Raw genomic sequence first — 20,716 nt, 5'->3', positions numbered from 1 at the left:
AGCACAGGTTAGTTACAAAACATGTTCATGAAAACAAGAGTCAAGTCAATATATTATTAGACATTTGCTTCTCCATAAAGACGTATTTAATTCAGACCTAACAAATACCTTATTTAAAATGAAAAATCAGGAGATCTTGTGAAATGCTTTATACAACTCAGAACCATCTCAGCGATCTGTTATTGAGAAACTCCTAGGCTTTCTCTGAACTGGAAAAATATCAAACTTTCACAGAGAATTTTTAAATGTTCCGATAGATGCTATTAACATTTTTATCAGTAAAGAAGCAGCCTGAAATGAGTTTACTGTGGAGTTAATGACATTTGCAGAGGGTGCTTGACAGTGTTAAATGGATTTGGTGAAGCGTATTTTAGCGTTTGGAAATTTTGACCTGCTTGATATAGATACTTTTGTAATCTTATGAGGCATTATAGAGATTTATCAAAAATGGATTTTAGGCTTTATCATGGTTCTTTTTATTTGTAAAACACTCTGTGTAATTGGACACTGAAAGAAGCTCAGTCTCAGTGATTTTCCTTAGAGATACAATTATATCAGCAAAGCATTATAGCATACTGAGATGACGTTAAGTCTGTTTCTCACAATTCAATGTGTGTGATACAGATGAAGAAATAAATTAATATTGTAAGGTCACTGGCTTCAAACTTCTTTGGATGGAGATGTCTGCAATCCAGGCTTAGGTTTTACACATTTCAAAGTTGTGGAGTATTCTAGAAATTGGGGGAAGTGTAGAAGAAGGTGTTCAGATATTTTGGTTTCAAATGAAGGTGTTTATTTTAACATTAGAATTTTGTACAGTTCTTGAGGCCCTGTGGAAAATTTGAAAATTGTTAATTGAAGAAATTGAATATCTAAAAAGTATTTTGTTGGGGCTGGGCCCAGTGGCACAGTGGTTAAGTGCACATGTTCCGCTTCGGCAGCCCGGGGTTTGCTGATTCGGATCCCAGGTGCGGACATGGCACCTGGTGGCAAGCCATGTTGTGGCAGGCATCCCACATATAAAGTAGAGGAAGATGGGCATGGATGTTAGCTCAGGGCCAGTCTTCTTCAGCAAAAAGAGGAGGATTGGCAGATGTTAGCTCAGGGCTAATGTTCCTTGGGAAGAAAAAAAAAAGTATTTTGTTTAAGTTAGGAAAATGGCTCTGGCAGTGGCAATAGAGCTAATGGAACCTGAATACTTTATAGATGGGAAAGAGGAATCACTTAGTTGGACCATGAGTGATCTTTCAGCACTTTACCTAATTCGTTTGAACATCACATATTTAGCCAGTGTGGTCACTTAATTTTTTAATTTTTATTTATTTATTTATTTTACTTATTTATTTATTTATTTTGAGGAAGATTAGCCCTGAACTAACTGCCACCAATCCTCCTCTTTTTGCTGAGGAAGACTGGCCCTGAGCTAACATCCATGCCCATCTTCCTCTACTTTATATGTGGGATGCCTACCACAGCATGGCGTGCCAAGCGGTGCCATGTCTGTACCTGGGATCTGAACCGGTGAACCCCAGGCTGCCGAAAAGCGGAACATGCGAACTTAACCACTGCACCACCGGGCCGGCCCCAGTGTGGTCACTTTGAAGAAACTACTTTACCTTAACAAAATTCAGGCAAGACCAAAGAACAAAGGGTTTATCTTTTTTCACGTATCATCGTTAAGCTCACACAATTCTGTTTTGTGTCAATGTTTTTAAGTGAAAGCGATCACTAGAAAACAGAATATTATGAACAAAATTAAAGCCTGCTTTTTATTAAAACAAAAATTAAAACAATAATCAATTTTTAAAAACTCCCTTCTACTTGGAAACAGGGGAAAACCAAACTCTTCTAAATAATCTTTGTGTTACAGAGAAACTAATATCTGCAATAACAAACTTTTTAGACTAGCATAACAGCAAGAACTCAGCTTATCAAAACCTATGAGATGCAGCCAAAGCTACACTTGGAGCAAAACCATAGCTTTAGGGGCTAAGGAATAATGAAAATGAAATTAATTTTCAATTTATGAATCTTAAAAAAAATACTATAATAAACCATTCAGGATAGAGAAATTGATAAAGATTAAAGAAGAAATAGATGAATTAGAAAACGGAAGATTTGTGACTTGATAAATAAATCTGATATCAAAATAGCCAGATAAAGTTGGTAGCCTTATTTCATTTTACAGATGAGGCAGTAGACTCATAAGGTTCAATGACTGCCTGAAGTTGCTCAGCTAATAAGTGGCAGAGAACTCTAAGGGCACGGCTAATAGGCCCTGCTGCATTTCTTCAGCATGAGAATTGGCACTAACCAACCAATCCATTGGCACATTCAACCAGTCTGGTGAACAGTTTAGATCCTTAATGGCTAGAAAATGGCTTGCAAGTGATATTGCTGGAGATGTCACAGTTGCTTCAAGTGACTGGTTGAGGAAATATAGTAAAAATTAGCTGTCAGTTGGAGATTGCTGGAGGCGTGGACAATAAGAAGGGCACATAAGCATCACTGCAATCTAGGACAATATGATCAAGAGTTTTATTAACAGACGAAATAATAAGCTTACGCACGTAGGACTTCAGAGAAATTGAGGAGCAAAATCTGAAATTGCCAATTAACCTTTTGGCAACACATCTTCATAAATGTATGCTATAATAAGCTGTATTCCATTAATTCTGTTAGGTTCCCATATGTATCCCCTGCATCTCTTGATTAGCTTCCACTGCCAGGTTATACAGATTTACAATACAGCATCTAGACAATGTTTTGATGCTTGGTATAGTTTTTAATAAGTAGATGAATACATACACGGAGGTTGATCTTGTCTGATTTAAAGGAAAGCAATAAGATTCTTAAAAAAAAAAAAAGAGAGCTGCACACAGTCACTTCCTTCCAAAGAGTATGCTGTGGGAAAGGGGGAAAAAAGAATAACTTTGCAGTCAAGAACCCAGACAATTATTATTTCATTCAGGCAACCAAGGTCGACATCAACAGCAATAAGTCATGTTGATAGTAAGTACCTTTGATATGATGAGATGAGAATGTCATTCTACCTCTGTGGTCCTCCATTTAACCCATAACCCCAGTCTAATCATGAGAAGGTCATCAGGCAAATCTCAGTTAAGGGATGTGCTACACAATACCTGGCCAGTGCTCTTCTGAACTGCCCAGGTCTTCAAGAACGAGAAGAGTCTGAGAAACTGTCACAGCCAAGAGGTGCCTGAGATCACATGACAACTAAATGTAATGTGGTATCCTGGATGAGATCCTTGAACAGAAAAAGGACATTAGGTAAAAACTAAGAAAATCTGAATAAAGTACTGTATTATGCTTTGTTGTTCTCTTTTATTATGAAAATAATAAACAATTATTTTTAAAAATCACAATGTAAAGTCATGGTGGTGGCTCAGCAGCAGGTGGGTGGTTAAGACGTGTGGTGTTTGAGCCTGAAGAGGATGCTGGGCTCCAGCTCAGAGCTCACAGCTGTGGCAGTGGTTTTGACCTCGGAACACCTTCAGGGCCTCTTGGTCTCTTTTGTTTCTCTACTGTTTTTTTCCTCAGGAGGAACCTCAGCTCATTACAGAGAAAATATGGCCTTCTTTTTCTAACTCTGAAAGGGACCGTTATCCCTCTCTGGGGTGATAGGTGCCACTGGGAGGGTGGGCATTTCCAGATTCCCAGACCTCTCTTCTACCTGTGATTCCCATGCCAGTTACCGTGTGCTGAGCAGCTGATGCTGTGGTTCAAGTCCAGGAACATCAGGAGGCCGCCATTTTGTTCTTCAAATACAATGTCCCAATTCATTCCCCTTCTGACCTTGAAGTCCCGTGGCAGGTTTTCATTGTGCTTTTCAAACTTTCCTAGGTTCTAATGTTTCCATCTACCTCAGACATCCTCTGTCTACTCTAACGTGGCTACAGTGAGGGTGAGTGGGTGGGAGGATAGTGCTCACAGGCGATGCCCAATTCCTGTTTCCTTTGGTCTCTTGATCATATGAACATTGAAGGTCTAGAGCCTGGAATCTAGCACTTCAAGGTGTGGGATGAATTCTTTCCCTTGCACCTCACGACTACCCTAGCACTGTAGCTGTTCCTCTCTATAACAGTTGAGGGAACTCAAGGCCCAGAGAAGGGAATTGACTTGTCCAAAATCACGCATATGGCAGAGACTAAAGTAGAGCCCAAGTCTGACTCCAGGGCAAATATTTGCCTCCTGCTTTAGAGGTGACTGGGGACTCTACACTCCCCACAGCAGTGTCCAACTAGAGGCTTCATAGCATCTATGGTGAGATCCCCAGGTAGGCACTGCCAGGAGTGCTTTCCCATTGTCCTGTAAAATCAAATTCCTCGGACACTGCAGAGAGGCGGCCCACGAGGTGTGTGTGTGTGTATGCACATGTGTGTGTGTATGTGTGGGCACACACGTGTGCCTGTTTTTCCACCTTTGAATGACATGAATATAACAAATATTTTACTTTTCTCTTTGACCCTACTCTGAGGAGACATTGGCAGGGTACTGGAGAGCAAATTCTCTAAGTAACAGACATTGGCTAAACGTCTAAATTTGTTAAATTGGCTGCTCAGCTCCAGCTAATTGATGTCATGTAGAAATGTGGACTCAGATTTGCCAGTTCTGGAGATTTTCCAAAATAATCTAGAAATCCATTATTTAAAATGTGAAATCTTCAAGTTTTAAATCTTGGCAAAAATTCTTTTAGTATTATTTTATAAATGCAATTTGGACTAAAAAACACATGTCTCTGGCCTCACTGAGTTGAAATCTCTGGGTTTATAAAATGAAACTCTCTTTGCTTTCCCCTGACCTGCCGTGAGTGCAAGTAATTCATTTAGAAAGTACAAGTGCCTAGATGCTTCAGTAAAAACAGATAGTATTCGACAAGTAACTACAGAATGGAAAGAAACTCGCAGAAAGTGGCTGAGAGAAACTTTGGGTTTTTTTTTTTTAGATAATACTGAATCTCAGAGGAAAGAAAGACTAGAACTAATTAGAGCTATTTTCAGCTAGATCCTAATTTCAAGAAAATTGCTTTAGTGACTTTCGTCTTTGAATTCCGTGAGGAATTACAAATTGTATTTGTTTGCGAAGAGTTATAGATGGCAAAAATCTGTCTTTAAATTCTTCTGACCTCTTTTCATAATTTGAGTTGTTTATTGATTGGTTTTGAAGATGGAAGGGTGCCATCTAATGGTGGTTCCAGAAATCTTCGTTTTGACGCATGGTCCATATATTTCGAAGGAGAAAAAAGGCAAGTGTGTCTTACTTCTCCTTGACACCTTTCACACACTCAGCTTTGGCAGCTGCATGAACAAATCTTGACTAACTTTATTGCTTCTGAATTTCCCTCAAAGGATTTAGTGTGGTGAATCTTTCATTTTGTGCTTTGCCAAAGTGGGAGAGAGAACACAATTAAATCCATAATCTTCTAGAGCCCACATAGCTCTAGAATTCAAGCTTCTGTACACTGTTCTTCCTGTTCCCTTGTGGGCATTTGTATCCAAATATGAGCAACTTGAATGGCTTTTGTGACAGAGAGAGACAGAGAAAGAGAGACAGAGAGAGAGAGAGAGTGAGCGAGCGCTGAGTCCTAACCACTAGACTACCAGGGAGCCTCTGGCTTGTGTGATCTGTTTATTTGGTGACTCATGCAAATGGGAGTACATGGCCTCATAGAAAATGTCAAACTTAAATATTTTGGAAATAAGAGAAATCAGAAGTCCAGATATGTTATTTAAAAGATTTTATGTATTGCATCAAATATTTACTTACCTCATTTGTGTTAAATGACATGTTACTTTTTCTGGAAGTGTTGCTTCAAACTGTATGATTATTTACTGAAATGGCTGTTGTGGAACCAAAGTCCTATATGTGTGCCAGGATGATTTGTTCTGTCATGGTCACTCTCCTGTTAAAAAAAAAAAGCAAGGTTATTGTGTTAAAGTACACATCATAAAAGTTTATAAACATGACTCTCATACAAATATAAAATGGGCATGTCAAAGATTTTATTTAACTCATTAAAGAGGGACCCAGTAGAGTGTTAATACTGGTTCAAAGAGCTTTCGAGGAGCTAAATATTTCTAAGAAAATTAATAAAGGAAAGTTAGGATAAAATTTCTAGGTTAGTTATAAAACTGGTTAATGTCTTACTGGGCAATAAAACTGTGGCCTTTGGATTATTTGTTTCACTGAAAAATTATCTGCCCCTTTACCAGATGCAGATTTCCAAATTTACATGTATTTTCACTGTTTGAAACATTTTATCAATAGTAAACAATGGCTGAGTTGAACAAAGTACGTTTCTTTAAATCTTGGATGGATTTGTGCCCTGCATGATATTGAAAGTACATGCCACACACGTTTTTGCCTTATATCCAAGTTTTGGATACTTTTTCTTAAAATGACCAGTATTGATGAACCTCATGTCTGTACCCATGTTTTGAGAATCAGAGTCCAAGTAAGACCACTGTGTTATCCCTGACAAAATTAAATGAGGCAAGGGAGTTTGAAGAGAGTCTCTTACTTTCCTTTGCGACACCCTCTTTTCCCTGCCTTCCCACTACTCTAAGAAGATGGGTTAATTTATTTCTTCACTCATTTTCTCATTAAATAAACCTGTCTTCCGGGCCGTTATATGTCAAGGACTGTGCTAGGTGCTGAGAATGCAAAGGTGTCCAAGATGGGCAAGGTCATTGTCCTGAAGGTGTTTTTGTTCTAAAGAGAGAGATGGAATGAGTACAAATTGTGGTAAGTGCGATGAAGGAAACAAAAGACTGAGAGAAGGATATCAGAGGACAAGCTTCTTCACAGACAGAGAATAGAAAGGTCATTCTGAGAAGGTGACATTTAAGCAAAAACATCAAAGATGAGAAAGGGTCATATGAAAGGTGGGAGGGAAGAGAGTCCTAGGCCTCAGGAGCATATGGCCATGCTCCCAAATGTGGGAAAGGGCTTGACCCACTCAAAGATCTGGAACACTGGTGTGGTTTAGCGAGTGTGGGAGAGAGTGGTACTCAATAGAAAAGATAGGATCTGTTTATACCAGGTCTTGTGGTCCATGGTAAGGAGTTTGCTTTTTATTTTAAGTGCAGTTAGGAGCCTTTTAAATTTTTTTTATAAAACCTTTTTTTATTATGGAACAGTTTAAACATACACAAAAGTAGAGGAATAATATAGTGAACCCCGTAAACCCATCACCCAATTTGGGACTAGATCCTAGGTAATTTGACTCCTAATACATGATTAACACAAAAGTAGGTGAATGAGTAAAAAAATTAACTAGTGAAAATTATGAAGGCAATGAAAATAAAGTGTTGGTAGCACCTAATGGGAGACTCAAATGTTTTGTACAACCGTGACAAACAGAATTTAAAGTGATCTTGAATATTTAAGAAAATTGGGGGAAATATGAATTTTAGATATATACTTTTAATATTGGCCCTACTTCAACGGCCTAAAACTTTACGGTAAAGGGCTTTTTTTCTTTTCTTTTCTTTTTAAAAAAAATTGTATCAACCCACAAGGATAGAAAAGGAGAGGAGAAAATAGCAATGCAGTTTTTGTGCCAGAAGGCAGAGGGATGAGTAGTAATTGGCTTAGCAGAGCCATGGCCGCTTAACTCTAAGCTAGCAGGCCAATAAATAGCCAGATTTGCACGGAATAATCCTTCAAACAGTATAGGAAATGGTAGTAGCAGGTAATTCTGTAACTACGTGTGGGAGGTGAGCGACTAGAAGAGGTGAAAGCTGCTCCCAGAGTAGTTGGATTCCTAGACTCATCGTCTGTTCCATTCTCCACTGCTGCTGACTCCCTCCTCCCCCCTGCAACTGAACTCTTCCTTCTCTGGAAACAGTAAAACATGGTTTCTTGACTGGGGATGTGAGGCGTGTTTGAGGGTGAGGGTCTCTAAAGAAAATAGGGGATTAGATGATCATATGATTGCTGACTGCTGAGACTCCAGTCCCTTTTCCGCCCTTGGTCTCAGACGTCTTCGTAGTTACATCTGTATCTTCTAGATAGGAGAATGGAAGAGTCCTGTTTGGGGAACCTGAGAGTAAAGTCTTTTCTAAAGGTACTACAATTGAGACTTTCTAATAAAGAGTTTACCCATTTTACCCAACGTTGACAAGCTACACTCTCCTACACATACTCAGAATTTCCAATTGTCCTTCTGGTCTCTTATTCTTAATCATATGCAGATATGCAGATCCATGTATTCAGAGCAGTGAGTCATCATTTTAGTCTCCTACTTTGAAGCATATACAGCAAATTTAGAATTGTCGGATATCTGAAGAAATCTTCTTATATAGAAGATAGACTCCAGAATAAATAACAAACCAACTTAGAGTGACAGAGACTATAAAGAGAACAGAAAACTTAGAAAAAAAAATTCAGTGTTTTCTGAGATAAAAGAAGGTGTTGGATTAATGGAAAAGAAGTGGATACCATTGAATTGTTAGAAATTGAAAACATGATAGCATAAGTCAAAATTAGGAGAAGGATTGAAATTTAATGATGAATTAAATTCTCAGAAAGTAGGGCAAAAAATAAAAGAATTGGAAACTAGAGAGAATAAAAGATTAGAAAATGAGTTAGTCCCAGATTACCAATATCAAATAATAGGAGTTTTAGGATGGTATAACAATAAAGATGGACAGGGGAGAAATCATCATGAAATAATATAAGAAAATTTTCCAGGTCTCAAGAATGAGTGTCAGATTGAAGGGGATTGACTGAATGCTTAGCCAAGTGGACAAAAATAAACCCATTCCAGGAGAAATCCTATGAAATGCCATAACTTGTGTGGACAAAGAGAAGAACCTTCTGGGGGGGACAACACAAATGAGCAAACACATGAAACATTTCAGAATCAAAATTATTTTGGATTTCTTAAGAGCAGCACTGGAAATTTGAAAACAATGGAATGAGGCTTTCAAAATAGTGAAAAAAAATTATTTTCACCTAGAATTCTGTACCTAATGAAAGTATGTGGTAAGTGGAAGATTAATATCACAATAATTCCTAACATACTGGACCTAAAATGTTTCTCTCTCTACACCCTTTCTTAGCAAGTTAGTAGAGGATGTTTTCCATCAAAACAAGGGAATAAACCAAGTAAACCAAGAAAGAGGAAAAGCATGGAATCAGCAAACAGGAGATCAAACACAGGAGAGAATCAAAGGGAATCCCGGGATGATGTAAAGGGGGATCCTAGCATGACTCTTGTGTTCCACGGGTAGAGGTCAGGCAGTCCTGATTAATGTAGATTTGACAATGTGTGGCGTAGGAAAGTGCAAGTTGCCAGATTTGTGTCAAACTTTCCTGAGAAGTTGAATTGGTAGGTATAGTGAAAGTCAACGGAAGCTGTCATTTTCATGATGAGCTCTGCAAGGATGATGGCGTGTACTTGAGAGGATAAATGTATTCCCATCGTGAATGTCTACATCCTAGCCTAGTACCTATCTCTCTATTAACCACCATCGTGAAAAAAAAATGTTGATTCTTCTGTATGTAGAAGAAACAAAAATCTGTCATAGGAATTTTCTTCTACAGACATACATCTTAATATATGCATAGATTCTCTCCTGAGAGAGACAAGTGAAGTTGATAACTGACTGACTATGGGTGGGAGAAACATGGCTGGTGGGGTGGGGTGGGGGAGACTGACTTTTCATTGCTTACCTTTTCTTCCTTTTAAATTTTGTAGTGTGTGTGTATATATGTTATTTAAAGACATGTAAAATAAATTCCTTAAACACTTAAAATAAATAAAAAATAAAGGTAATAAATATTATAGTCTGGTTAATTATAAGAGACTATATCCTTTATCATTTAAAAATATTTAGCAATTCTTCTATTTGTAGCATTAGATTATTTTCTTTTTGCAAGTTGCAAATTTAAATTCTGTTTTGCTATGGAAGAAGGAAAAGGTTAATTTTTTGTAGCCCTTGCCAAATACAAATAACGCAGATTAAGAATTCTTAGAGGCTGAATAATTGATGCTATGAATGATGAAACTTCTCTTGTTCCACGGGAGTAATTCTATAGTTTTAGAATGCCCTTTAGAAAATGTAATAGAATTCGAGTAATTCTAAACTTGAAAACCTTGCTCCATTAGGATCATATTTTCAGTATTAATTACCTGGTGGTCACACCATGGGAAGATGCTTGCTACAACATTGACAAGGCAACAGCTGAAGCTAAAGGGTCAATTGTTACATGCTGTCAAGTGGGCTCTGAGTCCTCCCAACCTTATGAATGAGTGACATCCACAATGTCCTGTCCTCAACAGCCCTGTTAAGTTCCTGTAGACTCAGGCCTATGGCTTCCTTTATGGAGTCAATCCATCTCACACTTGATCTTCCTCTTTTCCTGCTGCCTTCTACTTTTCCCAGCCTTATTGTCTTTTCCAAAGAATCCTGCCTTCTCAGGATGTGCCACAATTAGGGCAGCCTCAGTTGTATCATTTTTCCCTGCAGGGATTGTTCCGACTTAATTCACTTTAGGACCCACTTGCTCTTCTTTCTGGGAGTCCAGGATTTCCGTAGAGCTCTCCTCTAACACCATATTTCAAATGAATCAATTTTTTTCCTGTCAGCCTTATTTGCTGTCCAGCTTTTGCACCCGTACATAGTAATTGGGACTATGAGGGTGTGGATAATCTTGGCCTTGGTCTCTAATGATACTTCCTTACACTTGAGAATCTTTCCTATTTCTTTCAGTGCTGCCCCTCAGAGTCTCAGTCTTCTCTTGATTTTTTGGCTGCAGTCTCTATTTAAATTGATGACTGAGCCAAGGTAGAAGAAATCTCTAACAGTTTCAGTGTCTTCATTGTCTAAAGTTGTGTAATTCATCTGTAGTCATGATTTTGTCTTGATGTTTAAATGCAAGTCCTGCTTTGGTACTTTCTTCTTTCACTTTCGTCAGAAGTCGTTTCAAGTCATTGCTGCTTTCTGTGAGTAAGACGGTGTCGTCTGCATATCTTAGATTGTTGAGATTTCTTCCACCAATTTTCACTCCTGCTTCATCTGAGTCTAGCCAGTTTTTCGTCTGATATGTTCTGCATGCAGATGAAACAGTTAGGGAGATAAAAGCTACCCTTGTCTGACACTTTTGCCTATGGAAACCATTCTGTCTCTCTGTATTCTGTCCTGACAGTGGCTTCCTGTCTACAATACAGGTCACGCATCAGGACAATCAAGTGCTGAGGCCCACCCAATTCTTTAAGAGCAGCCCATAGCTTTTCATGATCCACGCAGTCAAAGGCTTTACTGTAGTCTATAGAACATAGGCTAACCTTCTTCAAAACTTCTCTGGAGCACTCTGGTAGACAACGAATAATCAAAATTAGATCTCGTATGCCTCTTCCTCTTTGAAATCCAGCTGGGACTTCAGGCATTTCGTGCTCTGTATAAGGTTAAAGCCTTTGTTGCTGCGCTTTGAACCTCACTTTACTTGCATGGAAAATTAGAGCAATGGTCCTATAGTTACTGCACTCCTTGGCATCTTCTTTCTTGGGGCTTGGCAGTCCGTAGGCCATTGTTTTGTTTTCTGTATTTATTTGCGTATTCTTGTTAGGATTTTGACAGATTCAGTCTCTGTGGCTTGAAATCATTCTATCGATATGTCATCTATTCATGGTGATTTATTTCTTCCCAGTACTTTTAGAGCAGCTTTCACTTCACTTTCTAGAATTATGGCTTCTTCCTCATAGGAATCTGCTTCAAAGGAATCTGTCATCCTTTCGTCTCTTCTGTACAGATCTTCAGTATGGCTGTTTCCACCTTCCCTTTATTTTCTTCTGATCTGATAGTGTGTTTCCCTGCTGGTTGTTCAGCATTCCTAATCTGGGTTTAAATTTCCCTTTGACTCATTGAGTCTTTTGGAAGAGACCTCTTGTTCTTCATTTTTGTTGTTCTTCTCTCTCTCTGTGTTGGCTGTGAGAGTAGTTCTCTTTATCTCTACGTGCTAGTCAAAGGGTCATTGCATCCCTTCAATTCTGCTAATAATGTTTGTACTTTCACCTTGTCCTGTCACTCACAGAGGTTGTACAGTTGTTTATTCTGAAACTTCAGAAGACAAAGATAACTTTCAAGTTGATGAAAAGTTTTGTGTGAAAGTTGACTACTGCAAAATCAATTGAATTCTTATGTTTTTCTTTACATTGTCATCTATTGGGTCTTGAGTCTCATTTGTTTATTTTATTCTATTCTGTTTCTACAGACTTATTGAAACTTAAAATAGGAGACTATTCCCATTTACTCAGAATATACTATACTTGCTCCCCTTCCTAAAGTACCAATTAATAAGAGACAAGATGGGAGGGATGTAATATCCTAGATAAACAGGATTTAGAATTCACTGGTTATTATGACATATTGTATTGGTGAGTGTTGTTTTATAAATGACATTTAATATGTTTATGTGCTAAGTAGTCAAAGTGGGGAATAAAGTTAGCAAATACCAGTAGCTTTTCAAAAGAGAAGAAGGAGCTAGGCATCCAGGAAAAAAGCAAGAGAAAGGAGTTAATGCCAGGCTAATTTAAAGAAGCATGATACTGGCATTTTAGCGACAATCAGAAGGCATTAACTTCTACTTCCAAGGGGTCTTCCGCTTGGTATATCCTAATGTAAGTTCACAGTGTCACAGATTGGAGATTAGTGGATAAATATTGATGTTGAAAGTGACAGAAAATGCACCCCAAACTGGCTGTAGTAAAAATGTAATTTATCTCCTCAGTAACTAAAAGGGCCAGGGTAAAGCTGGATTCAGGAACCTAAGCTTGATTGTCACGACTTGGCTCCTCTCCACCTCTTGGCTCACTCTTTGGCTGTGCAGGTTTCATTTCCAGGCTTGGAGGAAACTGGCCTCAATCAACGTGATCCCGAATCTAGCGGTAGAGGAAATCCACATCCTTATGCTTGAGCAAAAGTCTCAGAATTGTGTCTTATTGGTTTTGATTGGCCTGATCTGAATCATATGTCCATCCTTGTGAGTATCTTGGAGCCAAGGACCATGTCTTATGGATCTCTGCGTCCTCAATGATTAGCACAGGGTGTTACACAATGTATCGTAGTGCTTGGTTTACAAATGGTATACCAAACTGTAAGCTGCTCTTCTGAAAGCAACCAATTTGCATTGTAGGAGCTACTCTAATATTTTCCTGATTTTAATTTTGAAATATTTTTTACAGAATTAGATGACTTGTTGAATAGGCTGAATATGATTACTAGAATCCAATGACCTGAGACTTTGTGCCTGCATGCTGTCAGGACTCTATCAAAACCTTGTATTACAATTCAGGAAATAAGCAAGAAAGTAACCTAAATCTCATATTGTTTTAACACGATAAGAGATCTATTAAGAGATGAGAGATCTATTGGCTGAAACAGCTTTCATTTCCTTTGAATCATACTGAGCAAGAGTAGGAGGCGTGAGGAGAACATGGGTGATAGTTGGAAATGAGAAGCTTTGAATATTGGAGCACCACGCCATTACAGAGCAGAGGAATGACTCAGTAATGCTAAAATTATTCTCTCACAATTGTGACAGAATATGAACTAAGCACATCATGATCTTTGAACATAGGTTGTTTGAAATTCATTTTGTAGAGAATTTTAACATGGGGGTCTGATTGGTCATGTAAAACTTTTATTAAATCTAATAAGAGAAAAAGTGACCTGAAATAGAGATAAGACTTACATGTTGTGTCAGTTACTAATGCCTACTTTTCTGACTTTAATAAAGGGAATTCCAAAGACTAGTTTTTTATTATGATAGAGGAAAATGTACCTAGTTACTCTAAAAAAGAAACTATTCAGCATTTGTGTAATTACGCCTGTCTTCTAATGGGAACTTCACTTTCAAAGCTTTTTCTTCATCTTTTGATTTCTGTTGAATGCCAACTTTGCCTCAGCATCTTTTCTTACAAGTTGAAAAGATGAAAGCAGAGGAGATTCAATTATCAATGATGTCACAGAATTTGAGGCATTTCCAGTCATGCTTGTTTGTTCATTTTGCATAATCTCAAAACTCACTGATGTGCACCAATTTAAAGTGAATTTACTGACTTAACTGCAAGATCTTGGGGCTCTAATTGCCTGGGAAACAGCAAGAATGCACCATTCGAGCTCATTGGTCCTGACATTAAAAGATGCCGTTAAATATTTAAAGTAGTCAAGAGAACTGTAGTTTCAGTTAAATAAAGGTAGCGTTTATCAGAATAATAAGGCGCAAACTTTTAGGAGACTTGTAATTATGCAGTTTTATGGTAGTTTTGGTTATTGTGCATGAATTTAAAATAGTCAAATGCTTGGAAACATGTAGCATGAACTACCTACCATATTATTCAAGATGGAGATTTGTGATTTGTAGGGACAAAATGAAAGAGGCAATATAGTGTGGTTATTGGGTAGAGTCTGGAGGTAGACTCTTGGGTTCAAGTCCTTCCTAGCCACTTACTTAGCTAAATAACACTGCATATGTTAACTAAACTGTCTGTGCCTTAGTTTCCTCAGCTATAATATGGGGTTAATGATACTGGCACCTTCTTCATAGAGATGTGAAGATTGAATGCATTATTGTGTATAAAATACCTAGACCACCACTATATAAGCATTTGCTGTTATGATTACTTTCTATAGACCATTACAGTTTTTCTTCAGGATATATGGTATCTTAAAATGCAGTGTAGTAACATGTAGAAAAATATATGAAGTCTGCAGTAAGTTCAGGCATATCGCATTGAAAAATTCAGTAACTAACTTAAATCAAAAAAGGGGTCTACTGTATGTCTACTCCAGGACACAGTCCTCACACTGTAGGACAGTGTATTTCAAAGTGTATCCCAAGGATCCATTGCATTAGAATCAACAGGGCTGCTTATTAAATGCAGATTCCTGGGCCCCACCCTTAACTCACTCAGAATTTCTGGGTGTGCAAATCAGCATTTTAACGAACATCTGAGTTGATTCTTATGTAGGACAGATTTTGAGAACTTATGTTCCCAGTCGTTCATGATTACCCCTTCTCATGCTGGAAGTACCTTCGTTCTTTCTCACTTAGAACTTCAAGTGTCTTCTCTCAGCTCAAGGTTCTATCACATCTCATGTTCAAGGAATTGAAATTTTTCTTTCAAAATCAAGGTGGACCAAAGTTGATCTTTTTCTTTGACATCCAAGGCATGGGTTGCTACCTCCTCACCGCTCCCTTCTGTATTCTCTTTCTCATCCTTAGTTCATTTCTTTCCCACTATTTGTCAGTAGTGTGAAGTCATTCTGGCTTTAGAATTCCACAAAGGATGTTCAGCTGTCCTTGGTTTAGCCAGTACTACTCCCAGTTTCCTGCCTCTCCCTGGCTTTGCCTTTTTCCTTCCCTTTCTCTCATCTTTTTCATTTTCTTTCTTTTGGAATGTTCCTGGCTTAGAAGTCAGGGAAGAGTTTGCAGCTGCTGAGGGAGAACTATTTTGTTTCTTCTCCCAAGTTCCTCAGCCCCTGGCAGGCTTTCTTAAAGAGAAGGCACAGGTGGAAAGAATGCCTGAATCCTCCAGAATCTCTGTCCCTATAGGCCTATGTCTGTTTCCTGGGCTCCCTATGAACTGCACATCCCCGTCTATGGATTTGCAGCCATAAACAGGTGAGCCATCATTGATCAATCTCAGACTGCATTGTTTGAGTATACTTGACCGAGAAAATTGCATTGAAACCCTAAAATATATCAAGAACTCCTGTATTTGGTGGTTCCTAAATATAAAGCCATGTGTAGCCATGTGGAAATACCACATGCATGAAAATTTTATTACCTCTTGACCAAGGTAAAGATTAATAGGAAGCATTTTGGCTCATAGAGTACATAATGCAGTTCTCCTTTAAAACGCATGAACTTGTTATGTTCGTGTGACTGATCTCATAGATCCATTGGAATCTTAATGATCCGTGAGATAAATTGTTCACATTTTTAGAGGTACATCTACATTACAAAACAGCAGCGCTTTCAAGAGGCCACTGCACTGTTGTGCCTTTGAAAGCACTTGAATCACACAGTGCTCAAAGTACGAACAATATTGTTGACTCATAAACACACACATTGTAGTAAGAGGAAAACAATAAGTTATGGAAAAGCAGGAAATATACACTTTGCTCAATTTGCTTATTTTTAAAGCAACTTGGACATTTTCTAGCAAGTGGTATTAGTGTTTCCTTTAGTAAAATGGGAGAAATTTAAGTCCTGGAAATTTATGTCTTCTTTGAAAGGATTAGCATTTCCTTGAAATAACCAAAATTTTTGAAAAGCATTCTCCAATAAGACAAATTTCAGGAAAAAGTAGACAAAAACAGGAAATCACTTTACTAATAAATAAATATATATAAATAAATAAAAATTTTTATCGTCAGCTGCTTTATATGCCAGTTTCAAGAGTTCTGTCATGTTGGTATGATCATCAAATAAATAGATGAATAAGTCTCATTAAATTTGATAACTTTTTAGTTTTGTCTTGTATTTTACAGTTTCATTTGGGGGAAGATGGGCTTTAATTTAATTTCCATGTTGCTGCTTTGGTTTTTCTTAGAATAAAGTGGAAGGTCAGATTTTTTAACAAACTAAATTTAATAAGTTTAAGGCTAGTTATAACTACTATCTTGGTATAGAATTTAAAGAACAAAAAGTAGTTATGAATAGTAAAAGAGAACCATAAGAAGCAATGTGACTTTTAACTTATTTCTGTGATCACGCATTTGAATTGAATGGCTTAATATTTGATATATTTTTCTTAATCGCATACTGTCTAATTCTTTACTCTGTGTTTATATCTGTAGACAGCAGAATCTAATGAAAATGTGTTAGATATGTTTTGTGAACAAAATCTTTTTTTTTTCTATAGGGATGTCCTCTGCATCTTTATTAGTAAATCTTCTTTTAGCTTTACTCATCTGTTTTGTGTTTGGAGAAACGGAAATAAGGTTTGGCGGACAAACAGAATTTGTAGTTAATGAAACAAGTACAACAGTTATTCGTCTGGTCATTGAAAGGATAGGAGAGCCAGCCAATGTCACTGCAATTGTATCGGTAAGAAATGATTGTGGTTCTGTTCTTAGCAAAATAATATAAAATTTCTTAGTCTCAGTGACAAGGATTTTTTTTTACTGTTTAAGATTCTGAGTAATTTTGTTACGATAAATGATTTGCAAATACACTCTTCCATGCGTATCTTTTATAGGTTTACAGAGTGCTGCAAGGCAGCCATGTGCATTTGACAATATGAGTATTGTGAAGATACAGACTGATTATTTTAAAATACTCATATATTTATTTTAAAACAAATAAACAAACATATCAAGTATTTTTAAGTAAAAGAACATTTTAATTTGGATTCTCGTTATCTCTGCTCAGATATATTATCTATTGTCAGGTGGCTTAGAGAAAATATATGAAATATTTAAAAATAGAGAAATGACAATTTAAAAGATCCTTAGTTTTTATTATATCTTGGTTTTTAGTAGATCTTGAAAGTTCTCATCACAAGAAAAAAAATTTTTTGTAACTATATGTGTTGACAGATGTTAACTAGCCTTATTGTGGTGATCACTTTGCAATATGTACAAATATTGAACCATTATGTTGTACACCTGAAACTAATATAATGTTATATGTCAAGTATACCTCAATTAAAAAAAAGAGAAAAGAAAAATACTGACAATTCTAGAAAATAGGCTAAAGATTAAAAAGAAACCAAAACCTTACTTATGTCAGAGAGCTCTTTTTGGGGGAGAAATTAAGTATATTAACTTAAGTAGAAGTTTGGTGGAATTCATTAAACTATTACCTGTCCTTCACACAGTTTAGTTATGGATGGATTGTGTGTGCATATGTTTGTGTCTATGTTTAACTGGAAAGTAATGTCACGTTACCACTAAGGCTATTGCTATATATGAGGCCCAAAGTATTTGAAATTTTTGTATTCGAAAATAGGTTTTTAAGCAATAGATTAAATTATCACCTTGTGCAACATTGTAGAAAGAGAAAAGAAGAAAAATTATCTATGGGACAAACCAAGTATTATAATTTTGTACATTGCTTTTAATTTTTAGTTTATGACATATGCATACATTTATTGAATTCATTTTTAGTTTGAGTATATATTATATTTGATAATCTTTTCATATAATTTTGGTTGTATCCTAATATTTTTTTCAGGTTACTCTATCATTTTCACAACTTTTCTTGATGGTGGTGTCATCATTTCCTAATCATTCCTCAACTATGTTTTGTTGAGGTTGCTTCCAATTTTTACTGTTATAAATGTTGCCCTGATGAAACTCTTTACATACATGTTGATTTTTGCATGTTTTTGATTGTTGAATTATTTTTTGGATTGGATTGCTGTGTTTTTCTGTTTGTTTCAGCGGCTCTTGATACTTAATGTTTTCTAAAAGACTGTGCCACTCGTGTAAGGTGTGAGTACACATTTTCCAACACCTCTGATGGCTTACTTGGATTTCTCAAGTATTTAAAACTTAATTTTTACAAATGAAAACTAGAAATTCACTAAAATTTCCCTATAAATGTCTTTCATTTTTTATTTGTACAATATCATAGCTTTTTCTAATAGCCAAATTATTCATTTTGAGTTCTTGGCGAGAGAAATCTCATTTCGATTTGCACAAGAAGCTGCTCCTTTATGATTTCGTAATTATTGTTCCCATGAGAATCTTATTAGCAGTGCTGATGTTACAGAATGATGTCTTAGAAAGTTAAGGAAAAGTTTATAATGACTAATAAGTTTGGAATCCTGAAAGAATTGGATCTTTATTGAAGTTGTAGGAGAATATAAATAAAACTTCAGGTTGAAAGTTTTGGAAAGAGCAGTTTCTTTGAAACTGATGGGGAAAATAATTCATTTTCCTGACATATTTTGGCAGACTACTTCCACCTCTTCTTTGGGAGAGTTTTGGCCTCATTTTGTCTTCTTAAGTTTGCTGTAATCCACTTCAGATATATCAAGAGACAGAGAAAAAAATTCACATCATTGCTTTCCTATTTAATTTTTATGTTTCTAGGTAATGAATCCTTTACCTTCTAGGGCATAAATATTTTTGTGTAGAATCATTTCTTTTTATAATGTTTTTTGAAGGTGATTTTTATCAGTTAAATATTTGTTTTGTTTTTTACATCCTATCTATAAACACCAGTGTCATTTAATGATTCAGGTTTTTTCTGTTGATTGCTCCGGTTAGCATCAGTTTTGCTTGTCCTGACACTGTGTTGTGTAAGAACAACTCATATTTTGCATTTGATAGCTGTATGGAGACGACACTGGTGACTTTTTTGACACGTACGCTGCAGCTTTTATACCTGTTGGAGAAACAAATAGGACAGTGTACATAGCAGTGTGTGACGATGACTTACCAGAACCTGATGAAACTTTTATTTTTCACTTAACATTACAGGTGAGTCCTATTTCCTCCTTATCCTTAAACTCATAAAAATCTTGGAACCCTTAAAAATCTTTTGCTCTAGAGGTAAGCCAATTTGGGTGACTTGTGGTTTTCATAGAAGCCAGAACTGATAACCTCCTCAGCAATTCCATGGTCTGGTTATTCCTCAGACAATCTTGTTTAGAAGATTCTACGGCTAGTTTTTGGATCCATTCAGCTTATTTAGAATTGCCGTGACAGATGCTCAAGAAAACCTTGTCTTCCCTTTGGCTCCTTTCTCTTTTATTCCTCCCAGAGTACCAGATGCACAAAGAATGACCATGACTTCTGAGTTCAAAGGAGAAAGATACAAAAAACAGGCATGGAAGTGGGAGGTTCTATGCCTTAGAATAAATTCGGAGTACCCCTGGGAAAAACGCTTGAATAGCCTAAGACTTAATTGTCTTTTATGGCTTGATCTATTAGGTTGAGGCAATGACTGCTAACACTGCTCCAGTTGATTTTTTTCCGAAAGGCAGTGAGAATTTGTTTTAGAATGATCGTATCAGTATGATTAAAATTTTTATGAAAATGATACTTGAAACAGCTATGTTTTGCTTTGCTAAATCCTTTTTTTCAGTTTCTTTTATGCTTCTGTTGCATATAAATAGAAATGTTGCAGAAAACTCTTCCCATTTTTATTAGAAAAATTGTTTTAATTTTTTATCTTTAATTTGGCTCTCATTTATAGAATAATTCTTAAGTTTCAGCACCTTCTATAAGAGAAGAATCATGTTTGAGTAGAATTTCATACTACTTACTTAATTCTCTGTTATATTAGTAATGATATTAGAGTAATTATTATGTAGTATTACTAGCTAGTGATTCCTTGTAATTATAATAAGTTATGTTTTAATAATCAGTGATTAAAGGTTTTAAAAACATTTTTGAAGAATTTTTATTTGACATTTCTTTACCATATTGACTCAGTTTGAATTTATTTTCTTTATCTGTGCATTAAAAGTATACTTGTATTTTTATTCACATTCTGAATAATTACTTAAAGACAGAAATTCTGTGAAAATGATTTTTTCCTCCTGTTTTTAACTTATTAATTTGTTTTTGGGCTTCTGTTTTAGAAACCTTCAGCAAACGTGAAGCTTGGATGGCCACGGACTGTTACTGTGACAATATTATCAAATGACAATGCATTTGGAATTATTTCATTTAATATGGTATGGTTACAGTTTGATTAATATAGTGGTTGCTAGATAGTAGTTTGTTAA

At 36.5% G+C, this 20,716-nt stretch overlaps 1 protein-coding gene across 1 annotated transcript in view; it reads left to right on the top strand.

The window, feature by feature from the left end:
* ADGRV1 (adhesion G protein-coupled receptor V1) overlaps positions 1 to 20,716 on the top strand; it is a 511,275-nt gene that overhangs the window by 19,233 nt on the left and 471,326 nt on the right. The window contains exons 2-4 of the mRNA XM_070569690.1: positions 16,898 to 17,082; positions 19,314 to 19,463; positions 20,570 to 20,665. Coding sequence (XP_070425791.1) covers positions 16,898 to 17,082; positions 19,314 to 19,463; positions 20,570 to 20,665 — 431 coding nt within the window. The remainder of the gene's footprint in view (positions 1 to 16,897; positions 17,083 to 19,313; positions 19,464 to 20,569; positions 20,666 to 20,716) is intronic.

The sequence above is a fragment of the Equus przewalskii genome, chromosome 13 (assembly GCF_037783145.1).
Source record: "Equus przewalskii isolate Varuska chromosome 13, EquPr2, whole genome shotgun sequence".
Classification (NCBI taxonomy): Eukaryota; Metazoa; Chordata; class Mammalia; order Perissodactyla; family Equidae; genus Equus; species Equus przewalskii.
Note: the sequence above shows the minus strand (reverse complement) of the source record. Positions and strands in the feature narration are given on the sequence as shown.